At 43.1% G+C, this 19642-nt stretch overlaps 1 protein-coding gene across 1 annotated transcript in view; it reads right to left on the bottom strand.

Moving 5' to 3' along the window:
* Nucleotides 1-3780: 3780 nt before the first annotated feature.
* The window catches only part of LOC146981264 (multiple epidermal growth factor-like domains protein 9), a 36844-nt gene continuing 20982 nt past the window's right edge, over nucleotides 3781-19642 (bottom strand). The window contains exons 4-6 of the mRNA XM_085786317.1: nucleotides 18003-18152; nucleotides 7673-7942; nucleotides 3781-6322 (exon numbers count right to left, since the gene is read on the bottom strand). Of these exons, the coding sequence (XP_085642443.1) occupies nucleotides 5799-6322; nucleotides 7673-7942; nucleotides 18003-18152 (944 nt within the window). The 3' untranslated portion in view covers nucleotides 3781-5798. The remainder of the gene's footprint in view (nucleotides 6323-7672; nucleotides 7943-18002; nucleotides 18153-19642) is intronic.

Consider the following 19642-nt stretch of genomic DNA (forward strand, 5'->3'; position numbering starts at 1 on the left):
ATGATTCACACCTCTGGTCAGGCCTGGAGCCAGAGACTAGTTGTCAATGGCACCAGAAGAGCAACTCCACTGGCTGGGCTGCTCGTCAGAAAACCTGTTGCTGACGTCACGCAGGCTGTTCACATTTTATTCTTGACAGTCTGTGGTGTATGCGCAAGCAAGATTTCGTGACATTGCAACCAGCGAGGAGGCCAGTCATAGTTCAGCGTGATTCATACAGTACGTTCAGTATTTTGTTTTGTTTTTTTGCTTTAAATTTTTTTTATTGGCAACCAGAAAGTCAGAAATAATAAATCACAATCAAATTAGTCATAATTACCAATAAATGTTTCAATTTTTATAAATTAAAAAGTGAGAGAAAAGGAGAACAAAACAAAAAACATAACACAATGAAAAACATCTAAAACTAAACAAGCATGAAACTAACACAAAAAAAAACAATAAATGATGTGTTGCATATATAATAAACACATAGCCTAAATTAGTGAAGAAGAAGGAAAAGAAAAAAAACCTCAACTTTCAAGCACTTTCAAAGTTGCACTTTCAAAGTTCTCTGGAAAGAGGGTAGCCTATGTATTATTTCACTCCATAAGAGCTGTTCCTCATTACACTTTTCCAGAAGATTTAGAGGCAGTCCAAAGAAATCGTCTTGAGGGCCGTCATACATCTGGTTATTATAATTTGTTTGTGATATTTGGACCAAGATCCCGAGTCACAATCATTTTGTTCTTAACTGATTTTGAAAACATGCCAGCTAGCCTGATCCTCCAGTCAGTGCCCCTGACCAAAGGCACTGGCTCATAATCTGGAGTTGGTCCCCGGGCGCTGCACCGCGGCTGCCCACTGCTCCTCAGGGATGGGTTAAATGCAGAGAAAGAATTTCACTGTACTGACTGTATATGTGACAAATAAAGTACCTTTACCTTTACCTTTACTTTGTGTAATTATTTCCAAATTTGACTCCATTTTTCAATTCCTAATCTGCCCAGATCAGTTTCCCAATTTCTTTGAGCATATTCCAATTGTTTCCTGTTGGGCTGTTTAACATTTTATAAAGTTTAGAAGCAATCTTATGTTTCTGTTTGAAATACGTTAAAAAACGTAGTTTAAGGGCTGGAAAAAATGATATTATAGCGAACAATGGAACTGTGTATTTATTTTCAGGTAAAACCTCTTTTAGGCTGCGAAAATAGGCCGTTTCTTTGTGTCTGTTCACAACACTGTATGTTGTAAATCTCTGGGCAGGGCTATGGGCTGGCGTTGCTAACGGGAGGAGTGCAGAGAGTCTTCTACTGCAATTAAAGTACTTAGGGGCTATTTGTAGATCATACAACCCCACTTTAAAAAAAATAGTACTATCCCTTTAAGTATTTTGGAGTGATGTAACCCCACCCCCCACCGCGAGGCCTTATCTGTAATTTTGTGCCTGTACAACAATCCATTTAATGCACATACAACACTCTGCTGGCCTGACAAACTGCCACACCTCGTGTTTTGAACTCTAAAAAAAAAAGAAAAAAAAAAGCATAAGATAGAACAAAAAAATATATATATACATACACAAAATTATTCTCTTCCGAGATCTAGTAAACATTTCTTCAGGGCTGGACTCTTCAGTTTTATTTATTTATATAATCAATCCACTTATTCCATCTTTTCAGACATTCTGGTTCTCGATTTCTGATTCTATATGTACTTTTTTCCATTTCCAAAATATTATTTACAGTTAATTTCCAGAAGGTGAAATGGATTTTTGCCAATTTCTTGTTATTTGCTTCAGAGCTGCTATTCTGTATAAGTATTTGTCTTTTTCTGTTGTAAGTTCAGCTGGTGTTATTCCTAAAAGAATGCATTGCAGTTCCAATGTTTTGGAAAATCGATAGAATAGATTCTATATTTTTTTCCAGAATGGTTTTAGTGATGGGCAGAAATAGAAAATGTGTGAGAGGTTTGCATGGTGCTCGCCACAATTTCTCCAGCAGTCTGGGGTGATGGATGTTGTTAATTTAGACTGTATTTCTGGAGTAATGAAAAAGTGTGTGTATACCTTCCATGAGAATTCCCACCAATATCCAGAATTTGTTGTTTTGTGTATTGTAGGCTACTATAGGCATTTTTCCAATCGTCGTCTTGTACGCCAAGCTCTAGATTCCACTTTGTCCTAATTGAGTCTTGTGATTTATTCACTGTCTCCTAGTATTTTATATATTTTTGAGAGCGTATTCTTGATATCTAAATTATAATGTTTTGTCATGAAAGTTATGAATTGATGTTGTTTGTGGTGACCCTGTCTTTTCTGGCTTCTTGTCTCCACACATGATTCACACCTCTGGTCAGGCCTGGAGCCAGAGACTAAGTTCTCCACTGGCTGGGCTGCTCGTCAGAAAATCTGTTGCTGACGTCACAGAGGCTGTCGTGAGAGAGATTTCATGAAATTGCAACCAGCGAGGAGGCCAGTCATAGTTCAGCGTGATGCTTATGCATCACACTTTACTGGAAACGTACCGTTTCCAGCTGTATAATAAATTTTTAGTAAAAAAGCAACTGGACCTCTTCTCTTGCTTGAAGACGTGTCACCCCTCATCCAAGAGGCTTTTTCAATTCTGAGACTAATGCAAGAAACCCAGGTATTTAAACCCAGAGTGGGTGGTCCTATGTTTGGTTTCAGGTGAAACCAAGTCACATGTCTCCAGGTGTGTATGGGGTTTAAACTTCCTGGGGAGAGCTCCCAACACAGCATTGTAGGTGGCAGATAGATTGTGTCTTAGGCCCCCACCTCTGTTTACAGAAGGTTTCTCTAAGTGGACATAGATGGCTTCTTTCACTCCTCTCTCAAACCATCTTCCCCGTCCAAAACAAGGACATTGGAGTCCTCGAAAGAGTGACCTTTATCCTTCAGATGCAGATGTACAGCTGAGTCCTGAGGTGGCTCTTCTGTGTTGTGCCATGCGTCGGTGGAGGGGCTGTTTGGTTTCCCCTATGTGGAGGTCAGGGCACTCCTCGCTGCATTGGACTGCATACACAACATTACTGAGTTTCAAGTCTCAGGGGTGTGGTCATGTGACTCTGGGTTTAAATACCTGAGTTTCTTGCATTAGTCTCAGAACTGAAGAAGCCTCTTGGATGAGGGGTGAAACGTCTTCAAGGAAGAGTAGAAGTTCAGTTGCTTTTTTTTTACTAAAACTCCACAAGAATAAGATGACCTGGATGACTGAGAACCTTCAGGACAGCTGTATAATGTTTTAGGCCTTATCTGTAATTTTTTTTTACCCGTACAACAATCCATTTCATGCACATACAACACTCTGCTGGCTTGACAAACTGCCACACCTCATGTGTTGAACTCTTAGGTTGTTAAAATTCCTTAATGATTCAGCTCGGTGCTTAGTGGGTTGTAACGAGATGTCCTGTGGGTTTGGTTGAGCTTGGTGATGACCACTAAGAGGTGTTTTCTAAGTGTGTTTGTGCCTTGGATGGTTGTTTTAGTCCAGCATTGTGCTTTGTTTGCCCAAGGCTCTGGTTGGGACAGACTGATTGTCTCTTGCCCAACATGGATTTGTTTATCTGCCTATTTTCTTCTTCTTTTTTTATTCCATTGTCTTTTAACAAAAATTGAGTATTCTGCTAAACTGAATTGCCCCTCTGGGATGGGATGGGAATAAAGTCGTCTGTGAAGTCTGAAGTTGAGAGAGACAGGAAATGGGGAGACAGAGAGAGGGGGAAATGACATGCAGCAAAGAGCCACCAGTGAACCTGAAGATACATGAAAAACACAAAGACAACAGTTAATCCCATTTTTTATTTGAGAGTTGAGCTCCAACGTCAGGGTATTATTTACATCATTTCATTCTTTGTTCTAAGTTCTGGGTGATGTTTCTTAGTCCTGCAGTTGCGAATATGGCAGAGTCCACTGATAATAAAGAAATAAAAATACAAAAAGCCGTGGGCTGACAGGGACATCACCCTCCAGAGTGAAAAGTTTGGGAGCTTTTTGAGTGACAGTGTACACACAGTATCCTACCTGTACATTAATAGTGCTACTATTCACATTCATCTGTACAGTAATCATATTTACAGTGATCACATTAGGGAAAGAGCCAGTACCTGAGGAGTTAGTTCCATAATTAGCTTTACTCATTCACTGTGGTAAAAAGAAGCGCACCCAACCAATGGTAACCCAAACAACACAGAGAACACAGGATCCATGTCCAGGATCGGGTTTGAAGCTTTGAAGTGCATTGATTTTACAGCAAATCACTGTTGGAGCTGATGCAACTCGACTGTACATGATAACAACTGGTAGGTGGAGCCCCCTTTTTTTTTTTTTTTTTCTACAATGCACAGGCTGTTTTCTGCTGTTGCTCAGGAAGCTCAACATGTGCATATAGACTAAACTAATTTGGAATCAGTCAGTCAATTTGACAACACATGCTGCAAATACTCACAACACAAACATAGAAAGCTGCACCAGCTGCACTGCTTAACAACAGAACCCATGTTCTTCATTACTTTGAAGAACTTCTGAAGATAAAATTATTGAACGAGTGCACACGGATGTATTGTAATACATGTATTACATAACAATACCCCCACGCAGGTGCATTCCACTGGGCACGTCGCTTTTACTGTAGGTGTTCCCTGGAAACACTTTGTTTTGTTATGAGTATTTACAGCTAATGAGTTGTATTGTGAATTTGTTTGCGTTTTGTCTGTTTGCATGTTGTTCTTTCATAGCAGTGTGTTGAATTCTCGGGGGCCACCAAAGTTTTTTAAACCCACAACAACAGTTTCAAGGCTAGAAAACTGTTCATGTTCATTTATCAAACAGCCCTGAACTCGGCCTCTACATGTGAAACATTGTTGGTAATGGTTTATTCAATTTTTGCTGAGGTAGGCAGCAAAGAGCAGATTAGATTATGAGCAGATTATGGCGGTTTACATAAGCCCTGCAGTAGTGCCAAATGTAAGAGTTTATAAATGGTGGTTGTATCTTTAAAAGGAACACTCCTCTTTCGACTTCAGGTGAGCTGGCACGCTTGAACAGAAAGGAAGCTATGAACAAAAGGTGAGGTTGTTAAAATTCCTGTGCCAGCAGCCTTTATCTTCCCCTTGACGACTCTCTCTCCAAAACACGTAAACTATACATGAGAACATATTGGCCAATTCAAATTACCATTCGACAGCACATTAAGATAAAAACACCATGAATAAACACATCATACATGTGCAGCATTCCTCCCAAGAATGAAACGTCAACCAAATAAATAAGAACTGAATAAAAATTCATTAAATAACAATCATTGTCTTAGTTTCGGATCACTGCTCCTGGTGATCCAATTATAACTTAAACAGTCAAAAGTCCATTTTTAAAAATATCTGAAATGCTAGGCTCCTGCAGGATCTCTAACTGGTGTCAGGATCACCGTTTCAGCACACAGGTGGACGCTCTGCACCCGTCTCATGCGATGCCAATCACCCAACTAATCTGCACAACAGTGCCCAGTGCCGGCACAACTCAAACAAACACCTTTTTTTTTTCTCTTTGGATCCTTTTTCACTGATTCCACACAAAATCATATCAAAAAGGGGAAGAAAAAAAAAAGAGAAAAAACGTTTCAAGTGGAAACTCTTTCACGTCTTTGATCAGCGCCGTCCGTTTGCAGAGTGTTGTGAAGTGTCGTAGCCGAGCAGGATAACAACAAGCAGTCATACATGAAGGAGCTTTGGATTTGGTACTTTCCAGCAGCTTTTGTGTCATCTGTAAATCTAGGCGTCCAGCCTGGGGATGGACGGGCGTGTTAGGCCTTGTAGCAGTTGCCCTGCGTGGTGAGCGCCAGCTGGCCGTTGGGCGCCACCTCGTTGGCCTCGTCCTCCAGCAGGCCCGACACGTCAGCGTTGGGGATGCTGTCGTGGTAGCTGCTGAAGCTGATGTTGTCCTCTTTCAGCTCTATGGTCCAGAACGGGGCGTTGAGCTTGCGGTTCTGGTACTCCCGATAGGTGTACACGCCTCCGACAAAGCCCAGCAGCAGCAGCACCACCAGGATGATGACGGCCAGGATGATGATGTTGAACTGCGTCCAGGAGACCTCCGTCAGGGCCGCCGTGGTGTTGTCGGTGGGGCTGCTCAGGCTGGTGAGCAGGGCCTGCGTGGTGGCCGCCGTGGTCAGCGTGGCGCTCATGTTGCCGCTGGACGTGGATGCGGGGACTCCTCTCGCTGTGGGGGAGCTCAAGGTGGTGCTGGTGGTGGTGGAGGGCGAGGACGTGGTCGACGAGGGGGCCTCTGTTGTGGTCGTGCCCGCTGGCGGGGGGATGAGTCGTGGTGCTGAGGGGAGAAAAAGGTGTGAAATCATGAGTAAAGACTTTCAGCGCTCTACTGGACTCAATGTTGTGGATGTAAAATCAAAGTAAGCTGCGACACCTTGTGGCGAACAGACGTAACTACACGTTACTGTGGAAACACCTGCTGCATTTCTCTGTTTCAGGCTTTTTATGTGATAACTTTCAGTGACTGTCGATTGCTCTTTTTGTCTATGTTTTCATTTTATTATGATTGATCTGGTTATACATAAATGCTTTTAACATGTTTTTATTTTATGCCTGTTTATGTCAAACAATAAATGCAGGTAATATCTTTGTTGCAAAGCAAGTAATTTACATTTATTGTATGAAAATTGGCATCCAAATAAAGATTATTATTATCATGGTACCAATGTTGCAATACCCTTGTGAAGGATTTATAGTTAGTTTAAAATTATTTTATTAATTCAGTTAACACTTAATAAATCATAAACATAGATTTATATGACTTATAACACTACCAATTACTCTCACTAATGCATAACATCCAGTGAGGCCAACAACCAGCAAGTAGCATCTCCATGTTAATATCCACTGTGCAACAATAGTCTGATCAACACCTCAAGTTTCATTTGGAAGATCAAATTATAGCAAATCACATTATATCATATCAAATGACCAGGTTCGGTCTCGGCAGTATCGTTTCCACTGACCTGCTGTCGGCAGCCGTCCTCGTTAGGATCACAGGTGATTATAATGAGGTCTGGTCATTTGATATGATGTGATTTGCTATAATTTGATCTGCCAAATGAAACTTGATAACCGACATCACAGTTTGCATGTGATGTCGGTTATCCAGGGTGAGCGCCGGTGTCAAACTACAACTCAGCATCATTAGCTCCAGTCTCAATAATCTATCAACCATATCCAACACAACTCTCCCTCTGTAATGAACACATGGTGGTGCATGAAGATGAAACTTTAGATATCACATTGTGTGTACATGTTGTGGACTTTGTTTTATGCATGATGTTGAATAGTTTTCCAGCGATAAATGTATTATCTTATTGTAATGTAATAACAAATAGCAGATCTTGCAATAAATACACTAATTACACTGCAAGCGGTGATATAATGTACCAGTCTCACTGTTTATACTGGCTTTATTTCACAGCTAAGGAGGAAACCTTACTGGAAGAGAGCCAGTGTAAATGTTATTGACTCCACCGTGTTTCCTGCTGTGACAGGTCTAAGTATTTGCTGGCAAAAGGTTTATTGCTTTTACTTTGTGTTTGCTTGGCTGTTGTCATAACTAGTGCCTTACAGTCTGAGCCGTTCATGAAAACAAACGCTAACATTGTGGGTTCAGTCTTACATGGACGGGTGCAGTTATGTGCCCGGGCGTCCCCTGTGAATCCAGGAGCACAGAGCTGGCACTGGGGGCCGGTGGTGTTGTTGATGCAGCGAAGGCAGTGGCCGGTGTCGGGGTGACAAAGCTGGGCGGGGCCCTGAGGGTCCGCGTTCCCGCTGCAGTCACATGGAACACAGGCCCCGGAGGTTTTGTAGAAGCCGGCGCTGCACCTGTCGCACTGGGGGCCGCTGTAGTGGGGAAGGCACTGGTCACACGCTGGGAGGCCACTGGGATCTGCACAGGGACAGACAGAGACACATACAGATATTAACCTGGAACCTGTGGCTTTTGCTTCAGGACACATCGCTGAACTGCATCTCTGTTGTATTGTTTCACTATTATTTCCATGGGTTTCAATTATTATCCATTGAATTAAAAAGGACTTGCACTACTGTTATTCATTTGCACCTGTATCGCTGCGATTGTACCTTCTACTTTTGAGATACTTACATCTGATACATCTGATGTTATAAGAAAATTATAAAAACCACTGCTGGGATTAAACATTGACATTATCCCACAAAAACTCTTCCTGAGTTAAAATATTCTTACTGTGTTGTTTAGGAGTACATATGAACATGTTTTCTTTGCATTATTATTATTCTTCAAGGTCTGAAAAGACTTGATATTTTTTGTTATTTTGACCAGTTGTCACAATAAAAGCTCTAAATGACAATATTTTTATTTCAATTTTGGGAGAAATGTTGTCGGTAGTTGATAGAATAAAACTGAATGTTTTTAATTTAATTTTACTCAAACACATACCTATAAATAGTAAAACCAGAGAAACTGATCATTTTGGGAGTGGTCTCTTAATTTTTTCCAGAGCTGTTTATATATTCTAGATTTATATTTTAGATTTGTAGACTGTTTTAAATGTTTATTGTCTGAAACGAGGGTCTGAGAGAAACGTAATTTCGATCCTCTGTATGTCCTGTAAATATTGTAGAAGCTGACTTTGACTTCATGGCATGTTGTGTTGTGTTTAAGGCAAAACCAGAAAAACATCTCTTCTGTCAGAAGAAACAGCTACAACACTAGCTGACTTACAATCATGTTGATCTGAGAGAGAGACACTTCTGTGAGTGTCCACACAGGGCAGTGTTCTCCACTGTCCAAAACAGACACGGCTGGAGGTCTCGTCATACCCTGGCAACTTTGAGGCCATGCATTGCATACCAAAACACAGTGTGTTTAGACTATAATATGTATACTTTATATACAGAGATAGATTGGTACCTTATTAGAGGGAAAACCTCAATAGATGAAGGGAAGCAAACATTAATAAATAATAATGAAAGAGCAAAGTACTAATATCTGTCTCAAGTGTAGTGTGTAATGTAGTGTAGAGTAAAAGTCACAAGTTTCGTAAATATTCTCAAGTAAAATACAGGTACCATGTTCAAGTGAATGTACTTTGTCAGTGTCCATCCCTGCACTAAATTACCCTGATCCAACATCTCAGCACAATGTGTCTAATTCTGTCAACTGACAAGCAGCAGATATTCAACTTTTCAGAGTTGTCTTAGAGCTAATTGTTCCTTCAGTGTTTCTCCATTATTTCTCAGCTCTTTGTACAATATGAAAATTATACTTAATAGTCGACTGGAGGTAAGAAATTGTACAAGATGCACAGTAGTATGGTAATAGGTGTAGACAGAGTAAATGGTTATTTAGTGCATGAAATCAGGTAAAATGAGTTTGATCCAACAGCAGCGTTACTACACAGGTCAGTGTTAATAAGGCAGAACAGAGGTAAAGCAGCTTGAGCCTCATGCACAAGAAGTTCAATAATGAAAATGTGCTGATAAAAAATATGAATTATCAATTGTTAAGGTTGGGTGATTCTCACATGGTAAAATAAGGTGGTGAACGTCAGCTCATTAGCAGCAACATCACAGAGCTGTTAGATACAGAGTGTTTACATCAAGGTCCTGTTCAGAGTGAATCAGGTGTTTTCTTTCCTCCAGAGCCACTCCAGCTCCTCCTGGGAGACCTCGAGGTGTTCCCAGACCAGATGGGATTTATAATCCCTCCGACATGTCAGACCTCTGATCTGATATGTGGCCTCCTAATAATGGAGCGTAGCCAGAACACCTCCACAGGATGAAATACAGCTGGGGCCTCATTTATCAAAGAGCGTGTAAAAGTCCTCTTAAATTTTCAGTACGACGGAAAGGCAAAATGTGCGTACGACCAAAAAATATACACTCTTTTCAGATCTATCAAACTCCGCGTACACACGGCTGCACGGTATTTCCCTTGATAGATCACACCGGACCTGAGAAAAGCGTGGATGAGAACACGCCTCATACCCAGCCCCCTAAACGGTCCCACGCAACCATATGTGGTCAATGCAAATCAGTTACGTGCATATTAAGTAGCCATGTGCACTCTGGAAACGTGTGGAATGACGTCAGTGGAAGACGGTGAAGACAACAGCCGGACGGAGAGCGGAGAAAGAAGCGGAATTTCTCTGAAAGCGAGATACACGGTAACACGGCAATATCAGTCAGAAACATCATCTTGCATTGAAAGGCTTCAATAAAAACAAAAAACTCCCAAATCTAAATAAAACAGAACAGAAAGAAGAAGAATCATATTTATTCTGCCCCTTATTTTAGATTATGTCATAATAATTTAAAGCAGGGTTTCCACTGCCAGTCAGTACTTTGCACCCCTTTCCACTAACCCCCAACTTCCGTTCACTGGACGACTTTGATTTTCATTTGTGCATAGCTATATATTTAAATAATAAAAAAAAAAAAACATTGAAGTCCACCAGTCTGTGACTTTTCCTAAAATGATGTTGGGCAGCACCCATTTTTGTTAAATACAATAAATATTATTCACACAAAAAATATCGATCATGTTTTCTCATTTGCTTTGATTTGCGCCGACATTATTGGGCTTGCTGCTTGCTTGTGTGTGTCCAGTCTGGCTACGTAACACACGCACGTCGCAGAAATTATTTTCCAGACTGGACAGACTGGTTGTGGAAGAGGTGTAGCCTACATGCAGGGGAAAAATATCAATATGATATCAAAAGAAAACGAAATTCGTTTTATAAAGCCAGTATTTAGGAGCAAACTAGTGTAAATGCACAGGGGAAAAATCAGAGTCGCTGTGCTTTTCATGTAAAGTGCCGACGTCAACACGTGTGCGGTGGTGGTGGTGGTGGTGGTGGTGGTGGTGGTGGGGGGGGGTCATGATCACCACCACTTGCTACTTCAAACAGTGTCCGCGCTCCTCTCTCCCTCGCATACTGCAGTTCTCTGACTCTGCAGCGGTGTCGCCAATTCCTCCCGTTCTTCAAAAAGCGTGTAAATCACGGTACGCCATGGTCGGACTGGTCGTAAATTTTTGCTCTTACTCCCGACAAGTTTTGGTTTGATAGATCCCAAATTAGGCGGAGAAAAGTGCGTACGCACAAAACGGGGGAAAGAGCGTGTAAAAAAGCGTGTATCCACAATGATAAATGAGGCCCCTGGGGCCCCTGGGGCCTCATTTATCAAAGAGCGTGTAAAAGTCCTCTTAAATTTTCAGTACGACGGAAAGGCAAAATGTGCGTACGACCAAAAAATATACACTCTTTTCAGATCTATCAAACTCCGCGTACACACGGCTGCACGGTATTTCCCTTGATAGATCACACCGGACCTGAGAAAAGCGTGGATGAGAACACGCCTCATACCCAGCCCCCTAAACGGCCCCACGCAACCATATGTGGTCAATGCAAATCAGTTACGTGCATATTAAGTAGCCATGTGCTCTCTGGAAACGTGTGGAATGACGTCAGTGGAAGACGGTGAAGACAACAGACGACGGAGAGCGGAGGAAGAAGCGGAATTTCTCTGAAAGCAAGATACACGGTAACACGGCAATATCAGTCAGAAACATCATCTTGCATTGAAAGGCTTCAATAAAAACAAAAAACTCCCAAATCTAAATGAAACAGAACAGAAAGAAGAAGAATCATATTTATTCTGCCCCTTATTTTAGATTATGTCATAATAATTTAAAGCAGGGTTTCCACTGCCAGTCAGTACTTTGCACCCCTTTCCACTAACCCCCAACTTCCGTTCACTGGAAGACTTTGATTTTCATTTGTGCATAGCTATATATTTAAAAAAAAAAAAAAAAAAAACATTGAAGTCCACCAGTCTGTGACTTTTCCTAAAATGATGTTGGGCAGCACCCAGTTTTGTTAAATACAATAAATATTATTCACACAAAAAATATCGATCATGTTTTCTCATTTGCTTTGATTTGCGCCGACATTATTGGGCTTGCTGCTTGCTTGTGTGTGTCCAGTCTGGCTACGTAACACACGCACGTCGCAGAAATTATTTTCCAGACTGGACAGACGGGTTGTGGAAGAGGTGTAGCCTACATGCAGGGGGAAATATCAATATGATATCAAAAGAAAACGAAATTCGTTTTATAAAGCCAGTATTTAGCAGCAAACTAGTGTAAATGCACAGGGGAAAAATCTGAGTCGCTGTGCTTTTCATGTAAAGTGCCGACGTCAACACGTGTGCGGTGGTGGTGGTGGTGGTGGTGGTGGTGGGGGTCATCATCACCACCACTACTTGCTACTTCAAACAGTGTCCGCGCTCCTCTCTCCCTCTCATACTGCAGTTCTCTGACTCTGCAGCGGTGTCGCCAATTCCTCTTGTTCTTCAAAAAGCGTGTAAATGCCGGTACGCCATGGTCGGACTGGTCGTAAATTTTTGCTCTTACTCCCGACAAGTTTTGGTTTGATAGATCCCAAATTAGGCGGAGAAAAGTGCGTACGCACAAAATGGGGGAAAGAGCGTGTAAAAAAGCGTGTATCCACAATGATAAATGAGGCCCCTGGTCTAAACCGTGTCACTTCCACATCCCCACTCAAAAAAGTGGTGGTGTTATAACCCTGTGATGTGTGTGTAGTGTAGGGCAATAACAACCTCACTCCACTTCACCTAGACTGGAGCAGTTGGGAACACCCCCCATCCTCCTGGAGGCTTGTCTAGGGTTAGTGCTCGGAAAAAAAGGTGGGGCCGCCTCAGTGTGGACTCCAGTGAAAACAGTGAAGGGGCGTTGTGCTGAAAAGAGACTGCCCCCACTAACTCAGGACTGCAAGGGGGGATATTGAACTAATTCACTGTACTTGTTGTGGATCCTTGATAATTAGCACATACTAATTTCCCATTATATGTTGTTATGTAGGCTAATTGCTATTTAATATGACATCAAAGCTTTCTGCATTAATTTATTTTGAGTTTTTCGGCAATCAGTCACTTTGCAGTCTTTTCAGTCACAGCAAGCCCCCTGTAACTCAGGATTGCAAGGGGTGATATTCACAGAATTTTCTGGAGTTGTAGTAGAGGGCATCAGATGCAAGTACAGTGAATTTGGTCAATGTCATCCCCTGCGTTCCTGAGTTACAGGGGTAGTCACTTTTCTGCAAGACCCTGCCGAGAAGGGCAGTCGTTTTTCGGCACAAGGGGCTCGACAGGATGAAGTGAGAGAAATGATACAGACACTACTTTGCTGAACTTCCAACCTGATAACAGATGAGCAGACGGAGGGATAAAAACTTGTGATGTTCTTTATGAGTGTGACACTAACAAAACAAAGGCCTGTTAATTCATCCTCCTCTGCCTTCAGACTCCAGCACAGCACAGTCCTCGCTGCTGAATGATTTACACACAAATAACTGTCCTCCACTGGCCTAGATGTTGCTCTCCATCGAGTGCGGTCATGTGACCGTGTTGTATTCCAGCTCTGAGCAGGCTGCTCCTGATAAGCTTGATTTAACCTCTGCTGGGGGGGTTCAAAGTCAGCCAGCCTGTGGGTTATATAACTAGAAAGAAACATGAGCTGCCCTGCACAGAGGACCTGACCTGCTTGTTTATCCATCGTCCTGCACTTTGCTGTGACAAACACACACACCAGGTAGGTCTGACACACACACACACACACACACACACAAAAAAACACACAGGAGGAAAAGAAATGTGGTGAACCTGAGGATGAGCTGAACGAGCCGAGCCGTCCTGTGCCACACATGTAATCATTCATGGATGATTTAATATGTGTGACCCAGATTCTGAACTGGTGCGATGCTCCACTTCACCTCCATGTGTGTGTGTGTGTGTGTGTGTCAGTGTGGAGGTTTACTCTTTCACTACAACAGGCCTCATCAGCACGTTTAAGAAGGCGTCTGTCCTCCTCTGTGGAGCCATGAGCATACTGCATTGTGGCATCTCCTCATTTCGCACTGTTGCCAGGGCAACCTCCACTAGAAGGCTGCATTTCTCTCAGGCTAAAACATCCTCCGCTGCCGACGGGAGAGCTGCAGCCCTCTGTCTCTCATCATGTCCTCTCCATCACGGCCCGTCCTGAACAGAGACTGCGTCGCCCGTCTGTTGCTGCATGACTGACACCGGAGCGGTCCAGCTGCTGCGCTCACGCTGCCCCGACTCAGCTCAGCCTGGTTTTGCCTTCGTGTCAACCCCCCCCCCCACCACCACCACAACCCTCCCCTTCCCCTTCCCCTCTCTTCCACATTGCACCACCTCCATAAACATAACCTGACAGCTTGAGTGCATCTATACATGGCTGACTGTTGCCATGCAGGCCGCCGCCGCCGCCAATGGACGGGCCTCAGGACTCGGCAGGGCCGTCTACGATTGGTCCAGAAAGGGGAAGTGGCGAGGTGAGAGAGCGTGACGAGGACCGGAGCTCAGTGATGTAATGAAAACCTCAATATGCAGGTTGACACGGGTGAGCGGCGATACAGTGTCATCATGGTGCCATGTTGGTGCAGCTGAGCTCAGGCCACAAAAGACTGTTAGTGACACACACACGCACACACACACACGCAGCGTGGCGTAACCAGGCTCCGGGCCAGATTGTAATTAAGGTTAAGGAAGTGGAGTACTTTAAATCTCGTAAAAACCAGACGACACAATATATTCCTGTCCACCTGGGGTGTCAGCTGACACAGCAATGAGTCAACTCGTCAGTCATCAGACTTAAAGCAGATATCAGTGGCACGGCCGTTTCGGCTAATGCTGTGTTCAAGGCAGGCTTTTGAAACCGTAAGTTACAGCTTCAAGTCACAACTACGACTTGGTAGTGTTCCAGGTAACCCGTAGCTCGTGTTTTTACCGTCCTGTTGTCTGTGAAAGTTCCCTATAACGGCCACTCGTAACTTCCGACCCGTGAACTCGTACCAGATCGAACTGGTATGACTTCACAGGAAGGAAAAACACAAAGTACGAGTTTCCTTGAACGCACCATGAGTTAGCAGCCCCCGCCCTTGTCAGGCATCAATTGGTCCTCGTGCTACGTCACCACATTCACGCGCATCCCTTGGCTGCACACACAGCCCTTCATGCCGTTCTCTCCCCTCATTGGATAACACTTGTATCCCACAAGGAAAATTTTCTCCTCGGGTTACAGCAGAGCAGAGTGACGGAGAGACTCGTGTTTAGGCTGAAATACTTCATGTAAGTGATTGCTGACGGAAAATAGGACTATTTAGGACTTATATTAACAAAAACATTCCACTGATATCTGCTTTAATTAGAAACTATTTTGTTTCAAGTTACAAAATATGAAATATATACACTTGCAGTTTGGCTTGCTTTCATTTTTATATAATCGTAAACTGAAAATCGACCGGTTGACGGTTGCTTCTCTCTGCTCCAGCCTTCCTTCCATCACTTTAATAGCTAAAAATTGCCTGAAATCAGAGCTTAAAAACAGGGGAGCAGATCAGGTGATTAAAACCTGTAGAAACACTTTAAAAATCAGAGATGCACTGACGCTGTTCAGTGGACACAGGACAGGACGTCTCCAGCTGCTGGGAGCTGAGCTGTATAACATTTACTCTGTTTCTTAGCTTGATGACTTCAGATCAAGACATCAAGACAACTAAAAGCCTTCAGCAGGTTCAAATACAGAGTTGAAAACCACCAAAATGTGAAAAGTATGTGGCTTTCAGCTAGATAAGAGTTAATGTTCTGATGGACAAACACAACACTGAACATACAGTAGGTCCAGTTGTTTTAGGGCTTTTTAATGTGGAGAAATTACATACTGTATTATACATTCAAATTATTCTTTTTTTTGTTCTGTGACTATTAGGACAAGATTAGTGACCCCAGCGCTTTGGGCTCAAATCAGTTTTGATGATGGTAATATGCTGATGTTTCATAAACTCAATCATCTGCTAAATAAATACAGAGAGAAGAAGCAGCACTTTAGTGTGAATTGTAATCTGTTGTTGTGACTTGGTTTCAGCTCAAACCAGCAGCTCAGTCAGGTATTTGAGTGCAAAAGGATGAAGCTTAAAGCAGAGAGAGATGGTCACTGCTCATCAGAAACTCTCTGATGATGAGCAGCTCTCCAGTGTCAGTAACAAGCGGTAACACGAACCCAAGAATCCATCACACAGCGCTGCAGAGGTGCAGAGGTGCAGAGGCGGCCTGAAGTCTCTCTCTCCTCGGTGTTGCTGCTGAGCAGGTGAATCCCTGTCAAAGTTTCTTAAACTATTTATAAATTAAATCTCGGGGCTGATTTGAGGTGGTTTCAGGAATGTGACAGCGACTGCGGCTCAACCCAGATCTCAGCCCAACAGAGACCTGCTGTGGGTGTGTGCGGTCTAAGTAGGGCAGCAGCAGCCTGGAGGTTAAGGGAAGTGAGGTCACCCAGGAAGGTCACCGTTAATCGCACACTGTCTGGAAACAAGAGATCGAAAATCTCTCTGTTCCACTGCTCTGGAATATTTAGAAGATTCATTTCTCAACACAACCGAAACACAAGGAAAAGGCCTCACACAAACGCGTGGTCGTAGTCAAAGCCCGAGTGGACACACAGGCAGTTTGTTAACTAAACTCTAAAATAATAATAATCCAAGCACCTTGTGACGGATGAAAAATAAAATGATATAGACACCTCAGAGAGAGAGTGAGGGTTGATGCGTAGTTGGATTTAGTGCATCCCGAATGGCAGACACACACACACACACACACAGAGAGAGAGGGACGGTACAAACAGTACAGAGACGTAGAGAGGCCGAGTGGATCAATGCCCTGTTCACAACTCTGCAGTGAAATGAGTGCCAGGGGTTTTTATCCATATGAAATAGTGAAAAAACAGAAAATCAATGTGTGGCGGTGGGTGTCGATACTGTGGCGAGACACCACAGATAAATCAGCGTATGGGAAACACCAGTGAATCAGTATCAGTATGCTGTGTGTCGCCACTTGTGACATACCACAACTGACCCAGGAGCAGATCACAGGTAGCACAGATTACAGCATGAATTGCTCTGTAAACTGTTTTCTTGTCTGTAGGCTTACACAACATCTGTTGCACATCTGCCCATCCCTCCTCTGCTGCTGCTGCTCAACCTGAGGTTTTCACATTTTTTCCCTGTTAAGGGTTTTATTGGGAGTTTCTCCTCAGTCGATGTGAGGGTCTCGATGTCATGATGCTATGTAAATCCTTTGAGACAAATTGTTTGTAAAAAAAAAAAAGGCCTTTACAAATAAACTTGCCTTTCCTCGCCTCTGCACTGCCCACATCGAGTCAGCACAGTGACTCAGCATTCGGCCTGGTTAAATGTAAAAAGCAGGTTGAACTACTCTAAGGAATATTATCATATCTAATACTGGCTGTTTGTGTAGGTAAAATTATTATTATTATTATAGCTGGTTCAGAGCTCAACTTCCTCAAAATTGTTACAGTTGCCGGGCAACTGTCAAAATACCCAACTATCCATTGTCATGTCAGCTAGTGCAGCTGTGTGGTTATTATCACTGTTTGTTTACCCTGCATGATAAGTAAGACACTGTGATATCACAACAGTGTTTTTCTGTATCCATTATAACCAATATCAATATTGCAATTCAAAACAAATCCAAATACACAAAGATAGTGTCGTCACTCTCACACCAGATGCTGCTGGAGTTTTTAGTTTATTTATTTGTTGAGTGAGGTGTATTATTTTATTATTTATGTCGTTGTTGTGTTGCTTCTCCGCTGCCGTGACTGTACTTTCCCTCTCACCTGATAAAACACCAGCAAGTAGAACATGATGTTTCCACATGAAACAACACATTTCCTTCTCCAACAATCTAATAAACACACAACCCTGCAACACTGACTCACTGCTGCGTATTAAGTCAAACTTGTTTAATCACCGCAACAGGCAGAGGACTGTTAAAGCAGCCAGCAACCCCCGTGTGTGTCCATGCGTGTGTGCGTGTGTGTGTGTGTGAGAGCAGTGGAGACTGACCTGTGTGACAGGTGCCGGTGGAGGTGGAGTTGGAGCAGGGACACGGCGCACAGGCTTCGGTCAGAGGGGCTCCGGCGCCGCGGTAGGAACCGGGTTTACACTCCTCACAGTTGGATCCCTGGGTGTTGCCCTCACAGTTCAGACACACTCCTGGAGCACAGAGCAAAGGTCACATGATTAGAGAAGCGCTCACTTCCCTCAGCACCGACGGCTGGTTGGTCATGAAACATGTCGATACACCAGGAACCAGGAAATACGTGACCAATCAAACTACTTTATGTCGGAGGATAATTATCCTGGGAGGAACAACAGACCATCATTTCCTGCCAGAATCCCTCCCAAAAACAAAATGCAATGCTTTTATTGTATCATAACATTTATATGATGAAGTGCCTTTTATAAGAAAAACTTCAGTTCAACAAGGGAAACAAGTTAAGGTAAAGACACATAAAACATATAGACACACAATGTTATGTTTTTATATGTAGGCTAATACAAGACATATAATGAATGTAATAATCAGTCAACACAATGACAGTTTCATAGATAGACGGATAAATACGGATCATATAATTAGTATTTTAAGCCCTGAATCTTGCCTGCAGGTCTGTTTGCTCTGCAGGCTGTTAACAGCATTCATTAATGTGATGGAGCAGACTGTGTATTGACAGACAGAGAGCTAATTACTGCCTGCAAACACTGAAACTCACTGTTGGTGTGTTCAAGTACATATTTAAGTTTTCAGGGCTCAAAGTTCAATGGCAAAAAGTTACGACTTGGATATTACACAGAAAACATTACAGTCTGAAAATTAAGTCATTACTGTAATTGTTGTGATTGTAAATACTGGTAAAGGTGTTACCACCATTGTCCTGTTTGTGGTGGAGTTTCTGTGTAAGGTGGAGTTGTTGTGCCTCTATATGAGCGCAGGAACAGGCTCTTCAGACGTGACTGAACCTGTCTATATGTGAGACTGACTGACTTCAGCTGAAAGTTATGAGTCAGGCTCCTCCTCCGTCCATGCATTAACCTGCTGTCGACAGAGGAACTGTTAATGAGGGGGTCACCGAGGGCAGATCGCAGGTTAAATTAAAAACGATGGGTTTTCTTTGTAAAAGTAAAAGATTATGGTAATTATCCAAAATTGTAGTGGCGTGTATTTAATGCCCCGCGACACCCACGACTTCTGGAGTGGTTTCATAGATGAACGCTAAATTCTTGACTGAAAATCTCTATTATATCAGCGGTGCCGGGACAGTCTCTTTGTGTCCTGTTAGAGACGACGCCTCCCTGTCGTGTTTGTCTGCGCTGCTCAGCGTTTGAGATACCAAACTATTTGCATTTGCACAGTGTGTGTGTGGTTGTCAGCGGCCCTGGGGAGAGGCCCGGGTTGGTCTTTAAAGGGAGCTGTCAAACCTGAACTCTGTTAATCCGCAGGACGGTGAACACTGAGGCCGGAGCTCTCCATCTGGACCGGCATTATAAAGGCAAGACATATGGCTTCTAAAACGACCCCCTACTACCACCACCACCACCATCACCCCGCTGTCCCCTCCACCTTCCCTCCTTCTCATGCCTGTCACTGGGGGGTTTTAAGTCCTTAAGTGCTGGGAGGCGACATGTGATCCACCTTACATCAC

The sequence above is a fragment of the Trachurus japonicus genome, chromosome 9 (assembly GCF_045865225.1).
Source record: "Trachurus japonicus isolate A0001 chromosome 9, Traja_1.0".
NCBI classification, from domain to species: Eukaryota; Metazoa; Chordata; class Actinopteri; order Carangiformes; family Carangidae; genus Trachurus; species Trachurus japonicus.